A 20,908-nucleotide genomic window follows, 5' to 3' on the forward strand; every position below is an offset into this window, starting at 1 on the left:
AGATTTTCTTGCTGAATGTTCTCACTTTTCACAGTACCTCTGAACAAGCTGTGTAGAGAGGCCGAGAAGATGGGCAGGTGAAACAACCGCTCTAATCTCCACAGTGATTAACCAAAACCCATGTAAACAGGAGTTATTTCCTGTTCCTGTTTCAAAATTAGAGCGCCTACATGTCCCAAACCCCCTTGGCGAAAAACAAGTTATTTAACCAAGCCCTTAAAGTTAACAGAACTAAGCAGATAGCATGGAGTCCAGTTTAGAGAGCCAGTTTGGTGTAGTGGTTACGAGCATGGACTCTAATCTGAGAGAACCGGTTTGATTCCCCACTCCTTCACAGCAAGAAGGTCTTTTGGATTTGTGTGTCTCCTAAGCCACTGAAAGGCAGAGGCCAACAGAATTCTCACCTCAATTCTCATTTGTCCCGTTTCTAGGCAAAGAAGGGAGTTAGGAACACCAGGGGGAACCTGTAAGATGGCATGAAGAAATTTAGATTGTATTTTTTTCAAAGGAGTACAGGCTAGCAGCCAAAATACCTAAAAAGGGTCCATAAAGAAGCTGAGATATTACTTTAGCTTGAAAAAGCTTCAGCGCAGCAGGTACATAGGATCCCCCTTTGGGGGGAAAGAATCTCAAAATCGCATATGTAGCTTAGCACACTCTACCCTCAGATTACAATGTGCTGCATTAGATCTAGTCCCTGATCCAGGACTCCCAAAATGTATGCGTGTAGATCCTGGAGAGTCCTGAGAAGGAAGGTGGGATCTGTAGCTCTCCCAAGCCACCCAGGGAGGGTGAAGCAAAAGGCCTCTTGCAACTGTCTACTTCCATCTCTGACTTGTCCTTTTCCATTTTGGCACCCCCTCAGGAACCCCGGAGAGCCAGCATAGCGTAGTGGTTAAGCTTGGGGGACTCTAACCCAAAGAACAGGGTTTGAGATTCCCCACTCCTCCACAAGCAGCCTGTTGGGTGGGCTTAGGCCAGTCACAGTTCTCTCAGAACTTTCGCAGCCCTACCCACCTCACAGAGTGTCTGTTGTGGGGAGGGCAAGGGAAGGCAATTGTAAGCTGCTTTGAGACTCCTTAAGGAAGAGAAAAATGGGATATAAAACCTATCTACTGCTTTGACTTCCTACTGTAGTTCCATCCTTTCCTTGGCTGGGCTTTAGTGTGCACCTACCATTTAATTTGGTTGCTGCTAAAAGGAATGCCCGCTGTTACCCCATCAACAAACTTCGAAGGTTGGTGGCAAAGGCTTTTGTGGCTTTGGGCACTGAAGAAAGGGGGGGAAACACTTGAAGACGACTGTGTGTGGTTGTGTAGGAGTTAATTGAAGGCCCTGACACTGATGCCCTGAACACCAAAATTATTTGGAAGTATCTCTCCCTATATTACTGCTTCACCTCTAAATCTGACACTCTGCAAATATGCAACACAGCGCCTGGAGCCTCGTGGGCCGGCCTAGGAAGCTGGGAATGGAACGGTCGCCGCCGCATCTGTAGTCTCTAGAGTGGGTGAGTAAACCTTGGCATTCGTGACCGCAAAAGCCAGAACCATCAAGCTCTCCAATTCTTTCACGGCACACCGGCCGCCGGGGAGCTTTGCTTTTTAATGCAGCTTCCCCCAGTCTGGCCTCAACTAACTCTAAACGCCTGCAGAAGCAGGTCCAGGATCTTGGAGAAAGGGCTGCAAAGTCGACCTGCCTCATTATAGCAAAGATCCCTGTCTCAGCGTCTAAAGAGATTAGATTCGAGCGCAGTTTTTGAATTCTGCCCCTTCTGCTTTTCCGAGCCCAGCCACCACCCTCTGTAGTGGCCCAGCCCCCCTTTCTAAGTCAGGCTTCTCTGCCGCCGCCGGCCCCTCCTCCTTAAAGGTTCCGTCTCCTCTTCCATTCTGTGCTGCCAAAAGTCAACAGCACAGAGCTCCGTGAGCATGCGGGAGAGAGTTACTTTTTACAGCTACTGTTCCTTGAATAGCTATCCCGAACAATCCTCCCAGTCCCAGGACTGTTGTACTGTTAATTCGCCATAGAAGTGTTATGTGTCGACTTTTGAAAGTACAAAATGGTCTGCTTCCGTTTTGTGGATTGTTCTTAACACTGCTTTTGTCCAATGGCTTGCTTTTAATATTGTGGTAGTTTTAATATTGTGGTAGTTTTAATGGTAAGCCACCTTGAGCCAAAACTAAGAACAGCGATTGCCCATAGAAACACATGATTGCCTATAGAGAGTGCATGATTGCTTATAGAGAGTGCATGATCGCCCATAGGGATAATGGAGTACATGATTGCCAACAGAGAATCCACGATTGTCCAACGACAGATGCATGTCTTGGTGTGGGTGGGTGTGTCCTTAGAAAATCAGGACAAACCTGAATACTGTGCACAAGCAGTAAGAAGGGACAATGCCTTTCTGTTGTGAACTAAACTGTCCCTATTGAGTCCAAGTCTTGACAGAATCAAAATAGCCATTTGAAAGTTTCTGTGCCAAAAAGTTCAGAAAAGACATTAGTATAACTTCAGTTTTAGCTATATGATATTGTGAGGTGCCCTTTATAACATTGTATTTCAATTTGCCCTTGTTTAATTTTTTGTTATGTTACAGAGCCATTGGCCAGAACTAAAACTAAACCGCAGCCATCACACTCCCACCCACCCCCACCTCCCCACCAGCCAGTTTGTGGATAGAATGCTAAACAAGGACTTTGAAGTTTGCCCTACTTTACTATCAGGCCAAGTTTGAAGTTTGCCCTACTTTACTAACTCACAAAAAAGATCGTATTCAGCAGGAATGCAGCAATGTTTGACTCTGAAGATAACACATGACATTAAAGATTAGCACTGTCAGATGCTTTAAGGTTGCTGAAATTTAAAAAGAGTAATTAAATTGGCCTGTAAAGCCTAGAAGGCTGGTTGTGAGGTTTGAGAGTCAGATGCTAGCATGAGCTCTCAGGAGCTGTAGTCCAGAAATCTCAGCTGTTCCACAAGAGCTTCTCCATCCAGAGCTTCTGATCCATCTACTCAACTGGTACTGGATTCTGTAAGGCACTTTTGTCACCTACTATCGGTCTTTTCATTGCCAGGTTGTACAAATATAATTACTGAATTGTATCAGAAATGAAACCTCAGGACACATTCCTGCCAAAGCTAAGTTTCTTCTGCTGTTTTATTATTGTTTTATGAGTATGTTTTTAGAGTGGCTTTGTGGATTGTCTTGGGCCTCGTCTGATATTTTAAGCATTTATGCTTAATTTTTTTTGTGAGCTGCCTTGGGTATTCTTTGGAATTGCACTCAAGGGAATTGCACTCAAGGGATTTTTAAAGTGCACTGACTTTGACTGGATTGTGTTCTTAGAAAACATAAACCATTTATTTTGCTGTCCTGTAAAATGTGTTGTGCTTGCACTAACCAGTACCTGTAAGCACATTATGGGTTACATCAGCATCAAATTTATACAAACGTTTAGGTTCGCATAGAAGTGAAAAGGAATATTTCAGACTCCGAGATCGCAGTAACAAATGCACATACCCTAGCAGGGATTTTTCTGACAGTAGTGGAGAAGCAGCATATATCTGTTTGCTATCAAATAGCAAGTTTTGTTTTAAGACAGATAGCTGAACCGAGGAAGTAATGGTGAAATAACTGTAGCCTTGCACCTAATAGAGAGTCAGGTTGAAGTTGGGAACTCGTATTCTTTCCTAACATAATGAAGAATGTAAGGATTACCTTGCTGCATCAGACCAAAGAACTATCTAGTAAAGCATTTGGTCCCAACAGTTGACTCTAGGAATATATTTCTGGAAAGTTCTCAAATAAGGGACTTCCTGTGCCATAGATGTACATCTAAAATCATAACATGCCTTTGCCACTGTCTAGAATCCATAATTTTCTGGTCCATATTTGTTTGTAAACAGTTGCATTGAAATCCATGAGGCTTACTTCTACATAAAGATGTTAGGATTGGAATGTCTGAATTTGTACAGAAATTCCTTTTCATCTTTCTTCCTATTTGTTACCTGCATTGCTGCTTTTCTCCAAAGGCAATGTCTTCTGAAAAAGTTGAGGTTGTCGTGGAGGCGCACTGCAGGCTTGGAGAATCGCCTTTATGGGAGGAAAAGGGAAATACACTCCTCTTTGTGGATGTATCTGGCAAAAAGGTCCTTCGATGGAATTCTCTTACTAAGGAAGTACAAGCTGTTCCCGTGGGTAAGAGTGGGATGTCAAAAAACTCTACTGATTTTGCTTTTAGTCATACCAAAATATTCCTTTTTGAGTGACCTTAAAAATTAGGTGATCAGAAGTAGCATCACATGCCTTTTTGGAACTCTCTGGGAGGAAGTTACTGCAGAGACTGTGGTAGCTTCTGAACTTTTCCCTGTGCATGCAGCTCTTGGGGCTGCTGTGTGACAGATGAGAATGTTTCAGGAGGGTAGATGTGTTGGTCTGCAGTAAAAGAGCAGAATTCGAGTCCAGTAGCGCCTTAAGGACCAACAAGATTGCCAGGGGACAAGCTTTCAAGAGGCAAAGCTCCCTTCGATGCAAGTAGGATCCTTTCCAGTCTGGCTTCCACCCTGGCCATGGGATGGAGACGGCTCTGGTCGCCCTCATGGATGACCTCCATAGACATCTGGACCGGGGAGGGTCAGCGCTGCTGTTATTACTTGGTCTGACAGCAGCGTTCGACATGGTTGATTGTGATCTACTGACCCACTGCCTTGCTGATGTAGGAGTTCAGGGGACTGCCTTGCAGTGGATTTCCTCCTTTCTCCATGGTCGGGGGCAGAGGGTGGCGCTGGGCGAGAAGTCCTCCCTGCGATACCCACTGGAATGTGGAGTGCCGCAGGGGGCAATCGTCTCGCCAATACTATTTAATATATATATTTATTTAACATATATATTTAACATTATTTAACATATATATTTAACATTATTTAACATATATATTTAACATATATATATTTAACACACACACACACACATATATATATATATATATTTAACAAGGGGGCGCATATATTTTTTATATATATGCGCCCCCTTGCCCAGTTGGCCCGGAGGTATGGGCTGGGTTGCCATCGATATGCAGATGACACCCAGCTCTATCTGTTATTGGAAGGCCATCTGTCCTCCACCCCTGATAATTTGGCCGAGGCTTTGGAGGCTGTGGCTGTTTGGTTGTGGCAGAGTCGGATGAAGCTAAATAAATCCATCGAAGATGGATTTATTAAATTTAAAGCATCTTCAGCTACTGGATGACCTTGGGCAAGCCATAGTTCTGACAAGAGCTGTCCTTGAAAGGGCAGTTTCTGTCAGAGCTCTCTCAGCCCCACTTACCTCACAAGGTGTCTGTTGCGGGGAGGGGAAAGGAGTTTGTAAGCTGCTCTGAGACTCCGAGTGAAGGCGGAGTATAAATCCAATCTCCTCTTCTTCTTCTTCTTCTTCTCCTCCTCCTCCTCCTCCTCCTCTCTAAGGTGGTTGTCACTCTGTTAACACTCTGTTAACAACTACTGGCTATTGCTAGGAACCTCCCACAACCAGAGAAATTCTCTCTCTCTCTCTCTCTCTCTCTCTCTGGTTATTAGCTGTGACCACCATTTTAATATTTATGAAGATGCTTTAAATTTTAATGTTATTTTATTAACAAAATTTTTGTATAAATGACATGATGCCCACTTCTGGGAAGGGCGGGCTGAAAATGTGAATAAGTAAATAAGTAAATACAAGATGAGAATATGTGAACAGACATATGTGCCGTGCAGTCAGGCAGTAAAGTTTTTGAAGACGCTTACGCAGAATTATTAATAAGAAAAAACAAAACAAACATTAAATTTAATGTTGCCACAACAATATGATGTCTGTGTGGTGTGGTCCCATGTTGTGGACCTATTTATTTATGACCTCTGCCTTTCTCCCCAATGGGAAGCCAAAGCATCTTTTATTGTTCTCCTCTCCTCCATTTTATTGTCACAAGAACCCTGTGAGCTAGGTTGAGCTGAGAGAGTGTGACAGGCCTAAGATCACCCAGCAAGCTTCCATGGCATGAGTGGGCATTTGAACTTAGTTACAAGACCACCACTCTTAACCACTGCACCACACTGGCTCTTAACAGAATGGCCTGCCTGATGAGGTCAGGAGGGCTCTCACGCTCTTATCATGGAGTTGTTCAGGAGAGTTTTTTTCTGTAAAGGTAATATAATATAACAGAGTGGTTCAGGAAGGCACTGTATAAAGGGACATCATGGACTAACCCCTGGGTATAGGACATATTATCTGTGCTGCACATATTATCCTGTTGTCACTGTGATGTTTTCTGCTGATGTAATACGATTTCTCTGCATTATATCTGCCCTCTAATACATGATGCTTGCTTGTTTTCGGTATTCTAGTACACTGCTTATTAAATGACTCATCACAGTGATTGTATCAGCTTACATTTGTGTAATGCACTTTGAGTCTGAGAAAGGTAACTATAACTCTAGTAAATAAATGCATTTAAAACCAACATGATGACTAATAGCAATAGCTAAAAACTGAAATATCATCTCAAAGCCACAGTACGTCATTTAGTAACCCAGCAACAATTTACTCTATTTGGAATAAATAGAAGCAATCTAAAGACTGAAAGCCACAATAATTCTGTTTTCTACAACACATTTTTCGAGTTGGGTGCCAGTTAGTGACTTGGTCCAGAATACGGTGCAAAGTGCACTGCTTTTTTCAGTTCATACCTGGAGAAACCCACTGCTCTATATGCATCCCTGGAGCATACACCTCAAGTATATAAGCACACTCTTAAAATTGGAAAGAGTGCTTGTTAAAGAAAAAGCAACAAAGAGTTTTGTGACACCCTAAGGACCAACAGTTTGTGAGGATGGTGTCCATCAAAGTATATATGCTGGATGGATTGGCACATATATGTTCAGCTGGATAATTGGGTTGTTGAAATCCTAATAGATTATCTCAAGCACCTCTTTCCTATGAGTTTATCTGATGAAGATACCATCCATGGATCTTGGTGCTGTGGAAGCGTGGTTCTGAATCAGCCACACATATGTTGCCTTGCTGTGGAGGCATGGAGTATTGTTGATCTGAAGATATAGACTTTCAAGTTGAAATCTTGTCTTTCAATACTAAATCAGGATTTCCTGAAGGGACTGTCAACTACTCTCAGAGTTATCCCTCAGCAACCATTCTTGTCAGTGTCAGAGAAGTATTCAGGTTATAACAGAAGATAAGAGGGATTTTGAAGTGAGATATGTATATGGACTTCAATCACAGAAACTCAGTTCTCATCTGGAGGACAAAACAGAGTTTTCAAAATTGGATAGGAAATCAGATATCTGGAACACAATCCGATCAGACAAATGGTAGAGTGGAATTCCCAGTCAGGAACTTGTGGAAGTCTCTATCAAACGTTTGAATTTAGGTCCAAGCAAGACTCACACATTAATCCTGCACATATTTTGGCTATTTAAATTACACTGAAACCAGTGGGATTTAAGTAGCTTAATTGTGAGCAGAAATGCACTTATACTGAAGATCTTTATTGTGAATTACCCATTCAGATCCTATCTCACATTTATCTGACCTATTTAAAAGGGATATAAAGGTGTGAGGTCAGAACTGCACAATGGATTGATTAAGTAGATCATTCCTGTATTTTATTTAGTCAAACATTTCTATACCATTTTTCTGCACAAGGCCCACAAGAACATGGCATACATTAACAATTTTGAAACTTTCTGAAAAAGGCATAAGACCAGAGATATTTCAAAAACCCACCATAAAATGCCCACACCTATCATGCGTTTATGGAGGGGGAAATACCAGAATATGACATTTTCCAAACACTGTTTGCCAAGGACTGATAAAATAGAAATGTTTTAAAAAGCAGCCTAAAACAATTCACTACTGCTGTTTTCTGAGTCTCCAGAGAAGGAACTCCACAACTTTGATGCCACAAATGAGTACTGAGTTTTGGGCGCTCACAGATCTTGTCTGGGCAAATAGAGAGGCTCATATGGAAAGAGGCGTTTCCGAAATTGCGCAATGTTTGGACTGCGTAGGTTTGTAAAATTTTAATTGGCACTTTGAGTTCAACCTGGCAGAAGCTGCACTGGGAGTCAGTGCAGATGACCAAAATGGGTCCAGGATGAGATGAGTACATCATCAACAGGGTGGTGGCAGTTTGATCTATCTTCGTTTCCAAACTGTTTTGAAGGGCACCTCCGCAAAGAGCACACTGTTGAGATCCAGTGTGGCATCGTACAGAGAATATTGGACTTGTTCCTGCTTAGACTGTGGAACAGCAAAGTAGCCAAAATCACAAAGACGTCTAGCAAATGTATTTTGGTGCCTGCTTCTAAGTTTATGAGACTGAGCTTATTTGATCAGATATGTGTCTGTGTCAGGGGTCATTTCGTAGAAAAAGAGCTAGGGGGACTCATTAGCATAACTCATAGCATATGCCACACCCCCTGACATCACCGGAAGTGTGTCCTCCCCACAGCCGGCGGCGACCTCCAGCGGGCACCAGCAGGGAGCTCCAGGCCCCGCCCTCCCGCACCTCACCCGGGGGGATGGCTTCCCCCCGCGTCCCCCCCCCCAAATGACCCTTGGTCTGTGTATGTAATATACCGGCATACCTAAGTACGGAAAAGTGGGGTGAGAGCAATTTTTATTACAAAGTGACGCTAGAAGTTCCAGAAATACAAGAAAGAGATGTATGATGTTACTATGTAGAACTCAAATGAAAACAAGACCCAAGGAAAAGAATAAAGATGCAGTCAGAGTAGATTTGTCTAAGTTGGTGAGGAAATGTGTTGATTATAGAATTCAAGCCATTTGCCAAATGCTGTATTTATGTACATGTACAAGCACTGTATCTTATATTTTATCGATTTTAGTATTTTATTGTGTTCATATCCCACCGTATTAGTTTTAGGGAACTCAAGGTGGCTTACATAGGATTCCTAGGAGGTTTTCTATCCAGGCACTGACCAGGCCCAGTCCTAAATATCTGCCATCTTTCAACAAAAGGTTCTCAAGGCAGTATGAAAGCACTTACTCTACTGCTGTTTCTTTCATACAACTTCTCATCCCCAATTTCCAGATGCTTTTGTGAGCTTGGTGGCTCTTCGCGAATGTGGTGGTTACATTATTACGCAAGGAACCCGGTTTGCTGCTCTGAACTGGGAAAACCAATCTGTAACCACCATTAATAACGTGGATCAGGATAAGCCCAACAATCGGTTCAATGATGGAAAAGTGGATCCTGCAGGAAGACTATTTGCAGGTTGGTTGACCATGATTCACATTCTTAAGCATCCTCCGTTTATTTAAAGAGTTACGATCTTTAGTCCTGGTTGTAATTAATTGTGTGGCTAGTTCCATTGCTTTGCACTTTTTTGTGTGAACAGCAATCTCTCATAATGCATGATATACGTTGCATGAAATTTTGAGAAACAGCCTTGTGATGTACCATGGAGATTTGCTATGCTTCATAGACAACACCAGTAGTTCATTAGCCCAGCCCACACATGCTTGTACTGTGCGTGTATCATTACATATGCAAATCTTTGTAGGTGCACACTCCAAACAGATGTCCGACTGCATTGATGGGTAAGGCCTGGAGTCAAGATCCCATGTTGTTGCACATGATTAGTGGCATCAGACTTGGCTACACTGACCCGTCTGGTAGCAGTTAAGCTTTGGCCTTGCTTCAACAAGGATCCCCACATGCTCAGAGAACAATCCTAAACTGGTCTATTCAGTGTTGCTTACTCCCAGGAAAATGTATTAGGATTTTGCTATCAGTTCTGGACGTGATGGTGCTTTTTAAAAAAGAAAACCATTGAGCCCCTTTTTGGGCATGTTGTTAAATTTGTTGGGGCAAAGTAATTATTCCAAGTCTTCAAATAATCAAACATCTGTTTTCACTGGGGTAGTTTTTTAATTGTAAAATTAATTACTTATTAATTCTTCTAAAACCCATCTGTCTCCCAGGGTGCTATTTGCAAAAGGACTTAAAATATCTCTGAAAATAAGAATTGTCATAGTTATTTTATGACTTCTTTTTTGCTGGCACCAACAGGTTTGCTTAATAGTATTTATAATGTAATGTTTCTGTCATTCTGCACTCCAGTTGTTTCTTACTCCTCAAAACTACCTTAACTTTCTTTAAAACCCATAAAACACGTATATAATGGGGGGGGGGGACCACAATAAAAAAATAAATACCCTGGCAACAGAGCACAGCCTGCAAGTGCCTTCACTTTACTGTAGCCGGAACCAAAAGCCAAAAAGCCGTTTCTTTAATTCTGTATATTGCTTCATTTTGATGAACAAATGTAACTGGAGAGCTTTGGGTGTGTTCTGATGACCCTATTGTATGGCGGGAGTGGAATAGGGATATCTGGGTGTCTTTCTTCAGCTCTGAAAGTTCTGTGGTCCAGACGTGCATCTTGCTATTTCAACTCTGTGACGATTAACGTTTGGAACTACCTGAGCTTTTCTGTGGGATTTCCACCCATGAAGCACGACTTTCTCGTATTCCCCTTCCCACAGCAGCCCAAAATGGCAGGCATCTTTGGCTGCACTGGAAGAGAGATGCAAGAAAGTCATGCACCATGGGCAGAAATTATCTTGCCCACAGATCATTGATTTATAGAATTTTTAAAAATCCAGTAACTTTAGCAATGTGCCAGAATCACTCACTAAATGGAAACATCTGTGACACTGCTAAATAGCCTGTTTGACACCCTTGCACTCTTTATCAAACCATTGGTTTCTTTTTGTTAAGATGCCAGAATTGATAGTATGCTGCCGGTACAAGCGGGTAAAAACATCCCTAATAATTCCGTGAGGCCCTCCAGCTGTATATCAATAGACTTAGTACTTAGAAATCTTGCACGTAAAGTCCTGCAGTGTTCTGAATTTATGATTTGTCTGGAGCATATTGCTGATGTTGCTGTCCATGTTAAAGGTTTGAGAGTGTTCTCTTCCTGGACAAGTTCTAAATTGCAGAGATCTTTCAGGTAGCTGTGACATGGTAATTCAGTGAAAAGGCAGAGTGGAAGATGAACGCTGTCTTGAAAATCTTCAGCCCTTAGACTTCTAACATAATTTAGCATAGATGTTGATACCACAAAATAATCTATTACACTCTTCCCTCTAGCGCTAATATATGTGAAATCTTCTCCAGAATCCACTTTGCTCCTGACTATTCAGGATGACCAAACCTTTTGTTTTCTACCATCACCATCAGTTTTTCACCAGCTTTATTAGATATCTTATCTTTAGAGCTCCAACAAAAGAAAAAAGGATAATCAGGATCAATTAATTTCTGCCTGGCCTTTCTCTGAAAAAAGATACTGTAATCTGGTCCTATTCTTGCATAGAAATCACCAGCTAGTAGAATCCCAGAGTTGGAAGGGGCCATACAGGCCATCTAGTCCAACCCCCTGCTCAGTGCAGGATCAGCCTAGAGCACCCCTGACAAGTGTTTGTTCAGCCGCTGCTTAAAGACTGCCAGTATCAAAGGCAAGGAAGGATAATCCATCATAAGGTCCCTGCCACATGGAAGGGAAAACACCGGCCAAAGTGCGGCAAATTAGAGCCACACCAAAATAGAGACGCTGCGGCGGGATCCCACGAATCCCCTTAGCCGCGGCGCCGTTGCTCCCCGGCACGATCAGATACCGGGGAGAAAGCCACAGTCGGGAGGGGGAGGCTGCCGAACTGCGCATGCCTGAGCATGCGCAGTTTGGGCTGGAGCCAGGGATGCGCTGGCGAAAGGACGTGCCGGCGATCCCACAGCCGGCTTTGATGCGGCCGTCTCGGATGAACCACCACGGTAGGTGGTTCATTTTTGCAGCAGGGTTTTGGGTGGAAGGGGCGGATCGGGCACGGGCGCAGCACGCTTCCCAGATGTTGCTGTGGGATCGCGCCCGTTTGCTGAGCCCCCGATCCGTCCCTCTACCAGCCCAAAACCTCTCGTGTGACCGGGGCCATAAGAGTATCTATGAAAATGTTAAGCTTCTTCCAATTCTAATCTATTACAAAAGATAAAGTAGACAGAGGGAGATACACTGAAACCACAATACAAGCAAACCTTTTGAAGCATATCAGTATAGCTATTGGAAAAAGGTCTACATTTTAGAACTTCTAGGGAAGTAGCATCTAGCCCAGTGGTGGCGAACCTATAGCACGGGTGCCAGAGGTGGCACTCAGAGCCCTCTCTGTGGGCAGGCGTGCTATCGCCCCAGATAGGCCCAGACCAAATTCTCTGCCAAATAATTTTAAGTAAATGAAAGCATTTGGGATTGCTTTCCTTACTTTGTCTGGATCATCTTAAGTTAATGTATGAGTTGTTTTTTCTAAAGTAAAACCTCAGTATTCAGGTTAAATTGCCGTGTTGGCACTTTGCGATAAATAAGTGGGTTCTGGGTTGCAGTTTGGGCACTCGGTCTCTAAAAGGTTCGCCATCACTGATCTAGCCTAACAGGCACCATGCATGCCACCCCACCCCTCAGTCTTCCGCCTTTATCTCCCCTAACATAAAGATCTTAAATCCTTGAAGGGATATATTATCAGATGTCCATGTCTCCTGTAATAATATAATATCAGAAGTAGTTAAAAATTTCTTAATCTGAGGAGTTGAGTAGCAACCAACTATATTCCATGACAAAGTGCTTATTGTGGTACCATCAGATAGTCATTTTAAGTTATCCTGTTTAATTGATGGAACATTCCCTTATGAGACTTCATGAGTAGATTTTCTGACTAAATCGGGAGTACTATAAGTCACCGTATTCTTAGATTTTTCTACCACATCCAACTCATAAGACTTGAGATTGGAGTTTGTTTTACCAAAGGGGGATTTGTCTCGTTTTTCCACACTCAGTTGGTGAGTCCAAGCCTAATTATATGTAGTTTGCTACTGAGTCTAAGGAAAACTCATATTGGAGCCTGTCTTTTATTGAAGAGGCCCTGGCCCACCTTATCACTCTATTTCTTTTGCTCTCTGCTTGCTAACAGTCCAAAATCTGTGGTTCTTCCAGGCACAATGGGAAATGAACTTCGGCCAGCTGTGCTAGAGAGGAAACAAGGTTCTCTGTTTACCTTGTTCCCTGACCACTCCGTAGTGAAACACTTTAACAACGTGGACATCTCCAATGGTTTGGACTGGTCGCTGGATAACAGAACGTTCTTTTACATCGATAGCCTCTCGTACTCTGTGGATGCCTTTGACTATGACCTGCAAACAGGACAGATCGGTATAGCTTTCATGTTTCGGGATCCATAAAATGTTTAACTGCTTTTCTGTCAAGCACCATACCTGCTTTTATGAATATTTGCAACATTATAATACTTATAAAGGTAAAGGTTCCCTTGCTCGAAAGCCAGTCGAACCCGACTCTAGGGTTGTGGTGCTCATCTCCGTTTCAAAGCCGAAGAGCCAGCGCTGTCCAAAGACGTTTCTGTGGTCATGTGGACAGCATGACTAAACACCGAGGCGCACAGAACGCTGTTACCTTCCCACCAAAGTGGTACCTATTTATCTACTTGCAATTTCTTGCTTTCGAACTGCTATGTTGGCAGGAGCTGGAACTAGAGACAGGAGCTCACTCTGTCATGCAGCACCCCTGGGTCTCAAACTGCTGAACTACCGACCTTCCACAGCCTGCAGTTCAGCATCTTAACCACTTGAGCCACCGCAGCTCCCTATAATACTTATAGATTAAATAAATAAAAAACATTCAAACATTCATCCTTTAGTTACACTTCTGTACTGCCTTCCTTCCTTGGTGCCCCCAGCCATATACATTGGATTCCTTGGTGGTTTCCCGTCCACACATCAGACCCAGATCTGCCTAGCTACAGCATGGCTGTTGCATCCTGCTTACTTTACTACTGCAGAAAAGATGCTTGTCTTTAGAGAGTAATTTTCACTGCTGTTGCTTCCAGAGTGCAGCTGGTGTGTGGTTTATGGCGAATGATGGGGAAATGCAGCAGAGGAGGACTGGAGAATCCCTTAATGTGATTGCACTGAATTTGATTGCATCATGGGAAAGGGCCGTATGCACCATCAAGGAACTCTTTTCTGCCGTATTCGAGTATGCGACACGGCTAAAGTGAATAACCTAGGATTGATCTAAAGGATCGCACATGGTTTTGCCAATGGAAAGATTTCATATTTCAGATCCTGGTAGCTGTATGTTACGAAGAGTACTTATTATTGGAAAAGCCATGGTTATAAAGCAGTGAAAAGCTGCTGTTCGGATGTATACTGTCAGCAGATGGATTTGTGATAGCAAGAAGCAGGATGAAACTGTTACCTTATCTTTTGTGCACTACGTTCAGGTGTAGTCAAGTTGAAGTTAATATCTACAGATGGTCTTACTAATATTGATGTGCAATACCACTGTCCTTTGAAGCTATTTCATTTTGATAACAAAGCATCATGCTTCTTATCTCTGTTTGGTCTTCCAACTAGCTAGTCCAGTTTGGCTTGCTAGCCTAGCTCAAACACTGATCACTTGTGTCTACTGAATGTGTAATCTTTGGAGGCCTAGATTTGCAATTGGCAGTACGGCTAGTAATATCTCCATTTGCTATCCTTTCCTGCTGTCATATAGGGGTATACCGAACCCGAAAAATATTGGTATACACTGATATTTCCGAATTATAGTGATATTGGAATTTGGAAAATAATCCGTATTGCTGAGTATATTTGGCTCCACACCTTCCCTTCCTGAGTCGCACCGCAGGGCGGCACACGTCATAGAGTGAAGGGAAGGTAGTAGTCCCTTTAAATACCTTCCCTTTTCTCCTGGATGCGTGCCACCACTGCGGCACAACTCAAGGAGGGAAGGAGAGGTATTTAAAGTTTAAACCCTCCCTGAGTCATGCCACAGTGGCAGCATGCATCAGAAAGAGAAGGGAAGGGAGGTTTAAAGTCTTCTTCCCAGGGAAGTTGATCAGCGGACCAGCGACCCACTGGGCTAGCCTTAAACCCCTCTTCTTTGTTCCCCCCTGATTCAGAAAGGAAGAGGATAACATACCAGATGAGATATTTTGGGGGTATTTATTCTGCTCGGTTTCTGCCAAATGCACACCTCTGCTGTAATGGTCACCTTGCAAGTTGGAATCTATGTTTGCCTCCTCCCTGGATGAAGGGGTGCCAGTTGTGACATGCTCTCCTGTATATATTTTGGTTTGGATCCTATGACCGAGTTTTCTGTGGATCTCTGCCATGAAACATGCTTCCTCTTGTACTAGCACTTTCATCTTGCGCTAAAGGTTATTCTAGCACTAGAGGATGTGTGCTTCACAGTAGAGATAAGCATGGTGAAACTTGTTCATAGGCTCCAGCCCAGGTGTTCAGATGTAAGGCACCGACTCCCAAACAGCTTGTCAGCCAATTAATTTTACGCTGATACAGTTAAACCAGTGAATTAAATGTAGAATACATTGAAAAGGAAGAGGATAAAATTCATTAAGAGGCATTTATGAAACGCTGTTCATGTATACGAAATAATATTCATGGAAATTTAGCCAGAGGGCCAAATTTCTCAATATTGAGTTGGGCTGATTTTTACAGAGGAAGGAATTCACAACCCAGTCCTCCAGTCTGATGGCAGGAATTTTGTACATGACCTCATTAAACAGTCGTGCCCACTGTGCCATAGTTGGCAGGAATGCCAGTTCCATACTGTGCTTCCATCTTATTCCGGCTCCATGTGCTGAGTAAATCTTCTTGGAAGATTTTAAGCTGGGCGTGGTCCTGCTTCCTTTCCCGACACACTGCTGTAACATGATTACCCAACACCAGCTTTCAGGAAAATCACTCTATGGTTCTTAGCCTTTCTTGATTCAGAGAACTGTTGACTTATGAAGGAAAAAATGTGTGATTTATCCCCTAAATCATGTCATTCTTTCTCTACAGCCAACCGCAGAAGTATATATACGATGGAAGAGGAAGAAAAAATCCCAGATGGGATGAGTATTGATACAGAAGGGAAACTCTGGGTTGCCTGTTACAATGGAGGACGAGTGATCCGTATTGACCCTGAGACAGGTAGGCAGTTGCAAAGGGAAAACGCAGCACAGTGGGGAGAAGGGACTTCACATGTCCTGATGGGATACACATGCACCCCCCTGCTGGGAAGATGGGGCAGGGAGAAAACTGAAGCCCCCTCTCCCCCCTGTGCCATAGTCCCGATCTGAATCAGGGTCCTGTACACTTGGGAAATAAGCTCCCTCATACCTGATGTGAGATTTTTTTGAGTCACGCTTAGGTTGGGGTGAACCCACACATGATGTGAAAAATCTTAACATTGTCTGAAAGATGGACATTCATAGTAAAAGATGGATACACAGATAGGTGTAAGGGCAGGTGGTGTAAATAAAGCTTGGTCAGCTTTAGTCAGAGGGTTTCATGTAGGAGAAGAGAAGGTGAGAGCAAAGTCAGCCTTCTTCTAACACATTTACGTATGCTGCAGTATCACAATATCAGGCACTGCTGTCAGTTTGCATGTTAAAATTATTTACATGGGCTTGGAAGAAACGGTCTGTTCGAGAATACTAATTTGCAAATAGTGTTGACCGATTAGTGCACTCTTGAACAAGAATGTCCCATGTTGTCCCAAGAGTCTCTCAATGAAAACATGGTTCAAAAGTTGAAAGAGGCATTTTTCATAACAGTCGTAATTACTACTATATTTGTACGAAGTGCCTTTCAACAGTGAATCATGATGAAAATTAATTAACCAAAATAATCAAGCTAAAAACAACCAGAATGAAAGCAGGAAACATAAAGTAGAAGATCAAAAACAGTTTTGATAACTACTGCATAGAAATCATGCTAGAGGAAGCAGATTAAGACCTCAGCATGCACAAACAGTTAAATAGTCACAGTGTATCTAAACCAGGGGTCATTTCCTGCAGAAGCGCACAGGAGCGGAGCTCTGGCAGTAAAGAGCCCAGGGGGCGGGCACATGCAACAAGCCCCACCCCCTGCTCCCAGCAGCCCTCAGTCAGAGCAAGAAGAAGCCAGGTAGGTTGCAGAGCCACCCCCCCCCCCGGGCCCCCTAGTCCAAAACAGTCCCGTGGCACCTTTAAGACCAAGTTTTATTCAGGTACAAGCTCTCCCTCCTCTGCCAGGAGAGATCTGCATGTGTCCTCCCCGCCCCAATGGCTAGCAATCCAAAAGAGTCCAGTGGAGCCTGAGCGGCGGGCGTTGCCTTCTGACACACTTCCGGTGATGTCAGGGGGTGGGGCATATGCAAATATGTTATGCTAATGAGCTCCTGCACCTCTTTTTCTACGAAATGACCCCTGATCTAAACTAGGACCCGGGAGAACCAAGTTCAAATCCCTACTGTGCCATGACCTTTGGTGGGTATTTTTGGGCCAGTCACTCTTTCTCAATATACTTCATTAGGTGGTTGTGAAGATAAAATGGGAGGGAATAGCTATGTAGCATGTCATGTGTGTTACTTTGTGCTCTTTGTGGCAAGGGCAGGATAAAAATCAAATATATAATCACAAGACCATCGTTAAAAGAAAAGCCAATAGCACCTCCAAAAGCAGATGAAAGTTTTTGGATGGTAAACACAAGCAAGAAAGCCCTCAAACGAATGTCCCAAGGAAGAGAGTTCATAAATTAGCATTACCATGGAGAAAGGCCTATTCCCAGGTGGCAATCATCTCCCTTCTTTAGGTGGGGGTACGGAGGAAGACTTCACAGAAACTTTAAAAATCCTGTTTCCTTTTCAGAAAGCAAGACTGGAAACTTCTGGCTTTATGTCAGGCGGTCGTAGGCCTTAAATACCAAGTATAATATGTGGCAAAGGGGCAGATACCCAAATCCACACTACACACATCATCTTTAGCCTCCGGCACTTACCTCTGATATTGGGGAGTCAATTAAATGTGCATGTATTGTATGTTGAAAACTTACTGAAACCATTCTCACACCAGATGGGATTTCTTTATGTTAAAGCTGAGCGGCATGAGTTTGTGCAGTTACCTGAGAGACAATATATGTTCTAAGAAAGTTGTATTATGTGCGTCCTGTGATGTCTCACACACGCTGTGTATACTATTTTGAGAACTTTTTTCCAAGTTTCAGTTCAAATTTTTTTTCTTACTCCTTTAGCGGCCAGATATTCCCCTGCTGTGTCACTTAAATACATCATGTAATCCTTTAAAATTTCATTCAAAAGTGATGAACACTAGTAAGTCAACCATGTCTGCCCTGCCCTTGATATTTGCCTCTTGATGTCCTGAAACTTCCTTTTGAAAAATCTGTGGAAATCTCTCTGCAGCATTGGAGAATATGTTCCCTTTATTAGTTTAGTTTCTTCTTTTGAAAAGGAATAAATGGTTATGTTCTTGTATTCAAGGCTGTTATCCCATCCCCGTCCCCCCCGTCCCCCGGCGGTAAGACGTCTTCTCAGGGGTCTTGTTGTAGAAAAAGAGCTGCCGGAGCTCATTAGCATAACTCATTAGCATAACTTATTTGCATATGCCACGCCCCCTGACATCACCGGAAGTGACAGAAGGCCACACCCCCTGACATCACCGGAAGTGTGTCAGAAGGCCCGGCTACTTACCCTCCTGCTTCATCCTCATTCCCAAACGGAATGAGGATCGAAGCAGAGGGCGGGGTAAAGAAGGGGGCGGGGCTTCACCACGTGACCGCCCCGCCCCCTAGAGGTTCTCTTCCGGAGCTCCGTACCTGAGAGCTCCCCCCCGACTAGAGCCCTGCGTCTTCTGATTCAATTATGGTGGAATGGTGTAGAACACAACTGAGTGCTGAATTGGGGGTTTGTGGGACTCTTGCAGATTGGGCACAGTTCAACTGATCGTCCAGTTAGGTTTTAAGAAGGAATATATGTGTTTTAATAGGAACACGGATCCAGACCGTGAAGTTGCCTGTTGCTCAGACTACTTCCTGCTGTTTTGGCGGGCCTGATTATTCGGAATTGTACGTCACTTCTGCTTCCCAAGAAATGGGTGAGGCTCCATGGGAGCCACAGGCTGGCAATGTTTTCAAGGTGATTCAGTCGTTTCAGTGCTTTTGAAAGGATGGGGAAAGTTGTCTGGGCCAAGAATATGACAAGCTATTTTTAAAAAAACTTGTGTAAACTATGTTTGATTTTCATTTTACAATTTTTTGATTTGGATCCTGTGCTATGCAAACAGAGGGGCCCTCGCACAAAACTATCCAACCTCCCCCTTCCCGCTGCAGCAGGCCATGACCTTGGAAACTCTGCCCTTGCGGGTTGGTGGACTTCCACAAATAGTGGGAGGGGCCAAGTGGGAGGGTGGGTGTCTGAAGGCCAGAATTCCTGTTGAATTTTTGCTGCTGTAGTCCTTGAGGAACAAAACAAAATATCAAAATAGATGCAGTTTGAATAATTTCTGGTTAATTACCAGATACATGGATGACTGTGTGTTATCTTTCTTGCCCTTTTGAAAACAGATAACTGGACTTGGAGTAAAAGGACTCCCACCATGCTCATACGCAGGTTAACAATTAACCTTTAAACAGAAGACCAGCATCAAGAGCAATAACAAAAGGAAATGTCAGAGATTTGCACATTTGGAAGACTTTATCTCTTGTAGTTACACAGAGGAAGTAAAACTAAATATCACACAAATATGTGAGAAATTTTAATATACCAACATGCAGGTTATGGCTTTTTCTGTTACTTAAATCCTTCCTTTCCTAATAAAGGTTGAAGTATGTTACAATGCAGAACTGTGTGGTCACACTGATTTTTTTTGCCCCAAAACCTTGAAAACAGAGCCATAGCTGTCCTCTGGTAAACAGCTAAATTTTGTTCACTTAGTTTGGTTCATCTAGCATTTCTTGAAGCTGTTGCATACCTGTTCTTGCCATGCAAGATCATCCTTTGTCTAAGGCACAGATTTAGTGGTTACCTCCAGCACAGTGGGTTGGATTCAGTGGAGCGTTTCTGTGGACAGAAGGGTTTCTGTCCAGGGAGTGAACCTTCTCACCTCCTGCTGCAGCCCAAAATGATCCCCAGAAATGCTAATTCTGGGGGTTCCCAGGAGCGGTGTGCTGCAATAGTGGCTAATGTGCACTTTGAAAAATTAAACCACCCTATTGAATACATCCCCCATGCTGTGGCATCAAGGTGGGAGTGAAATCCATGCAGCATTGATTCCCCCCCCCCCCCAAACCCCCAGAATAAAAGGTAACCAGAACACTATACAGAAATACAAACATAAGCTCATATCGTTACAAACCCCCTTCTCAATGCAGGATCAGCCTAGAGCATCCCTGACTGAGTGTTTGTCCAGCCGCTGCTTAAAGACTGCCAGTGAGGGGGAGCTCACCACCTCCCTGGGCAGCTGACTCCACTGTTGCACAAGTCTTACTGTAAAAAAGTTTTTCCTGAGATCCAGCTGGTACCTTCCCGCCATTAATTTAAACCCATTATTTCTAGTCCTATCCTCTGCTGCCAACAGGAACAGCTCCCTGCCCTCCTCTAAGTGACAGCCCTTCAACTATTTACAAATACTTCAGGTACTTAAAGCACAGGGCTTCCATGACACACCTGCTGACAGGTACAACGGGAATGCGAGAAGTGATGCCATTTCCCTGAAATCACAGTTTTATCTGTGAGTTTTGACTGAATATACAAAGGGGATGGTGGGACCCCAAGCAAAATATTAACAGGGCTAATTAGGTGCAAGGGAAATAATACTTTGCCTTAGAAAGAAATTATTCCCTAACCATGTATTCATCATATAGTCCTTATGATTCTTCATGAAATACGTTTCTTGAAAAAGGAGATTACGCCTTAGCTATATTTGTTAATTTTTGTCTTTTAACAGGACTAACACTTTAGTATTTGAAGTGATGGTTTATTTTAT

General features: G+C 43.3%; 1 protein-coding gene across 4 annotated transcripts; it reads left to right on the forward strand.

The window, feature by feature from the left end:
- Window positions 1-1,446: 1,446 nt before the first annotated feature.
- LOC107110216 (regucalcin-like) lies at window positions 1,447-19,756 on the forward strand. Of its 4 annotated transcripts, none has more exons than XM_015410963.1 (7): window positions 1,447-1,510; window positions 4,036-4,201; window positions 9,108-9,290; window positions 13,057-13,272; window positions 15,945-16,076; window positions 18,911-19,059; window positions 19,488-19,756. In XM_015410963.1, exons 2-7 carry the CDS (start codon window positions 4,039-4,041, stop codon window positions 19,536-19,538), a joined length of 894 nt encoding a protein of 297 aa, XP_015266449.1. In that variant the 5' UTR covers window positions 1,447-1,510; window positions 4,036-4,038; the 3' UTR covers window positions 19,539-19,756. The 4 variants fall into 4 exon arrangements, with proteins under 4 accessions (XP_015266449.1, XP_015266448.1, XP_015266450.1 ...); XM_015410962.1 differs by lacking the exon at window positions 1,447-1,510 and adding an exon at window positions 2,900-3,034; XM_015410964.1 differs by lacking the exon at window positions 1,447-1,510 and adding an exon at window positions 2,900-3,022.
- Window positions 19,757-20,908: the final 1,152 nt, after the last annotated feature.

The sequence above is a fragment of the Gekko japonicus genome, unplaced genomic scaffold, assembly GCF_001447785.1.
Source record: "Gekko japonicus isolate JY-2015 unplaced genomic scaffold, Gekko_japonicus_V1.1 scaffold244, whole genome shotgun sequence".
NCBI lineage: Eukaryota > Metazoa > Chordata > Lepidosauria > Squamata > Gekkonidae > Gekko > Gekko japonicus.

Coding starts and splice junctions, on each gene's coding strand:
- LOC107110216 (XM_015410963.1), top strand. CDS start 4,039: ATGTCTTCTGAAAAAGTTGAGGTTGTCGTGGAGGCGCACTGCAGGCTT. Junction 9,291..13,056: donor TGCAGGAAGACTATTTGCAG/GTTGGTTGACCA, acceptor TGGTTCTTCCAG/GCACAATGGGAAATGAACTT. Junction 19,060..19,487: donor AGGCTGGCAATGTTTTCAAG/GTGATTCAGTCG, acceptor TTTTGAAAACAG/ATAACTGGACTTGGAGTAAA.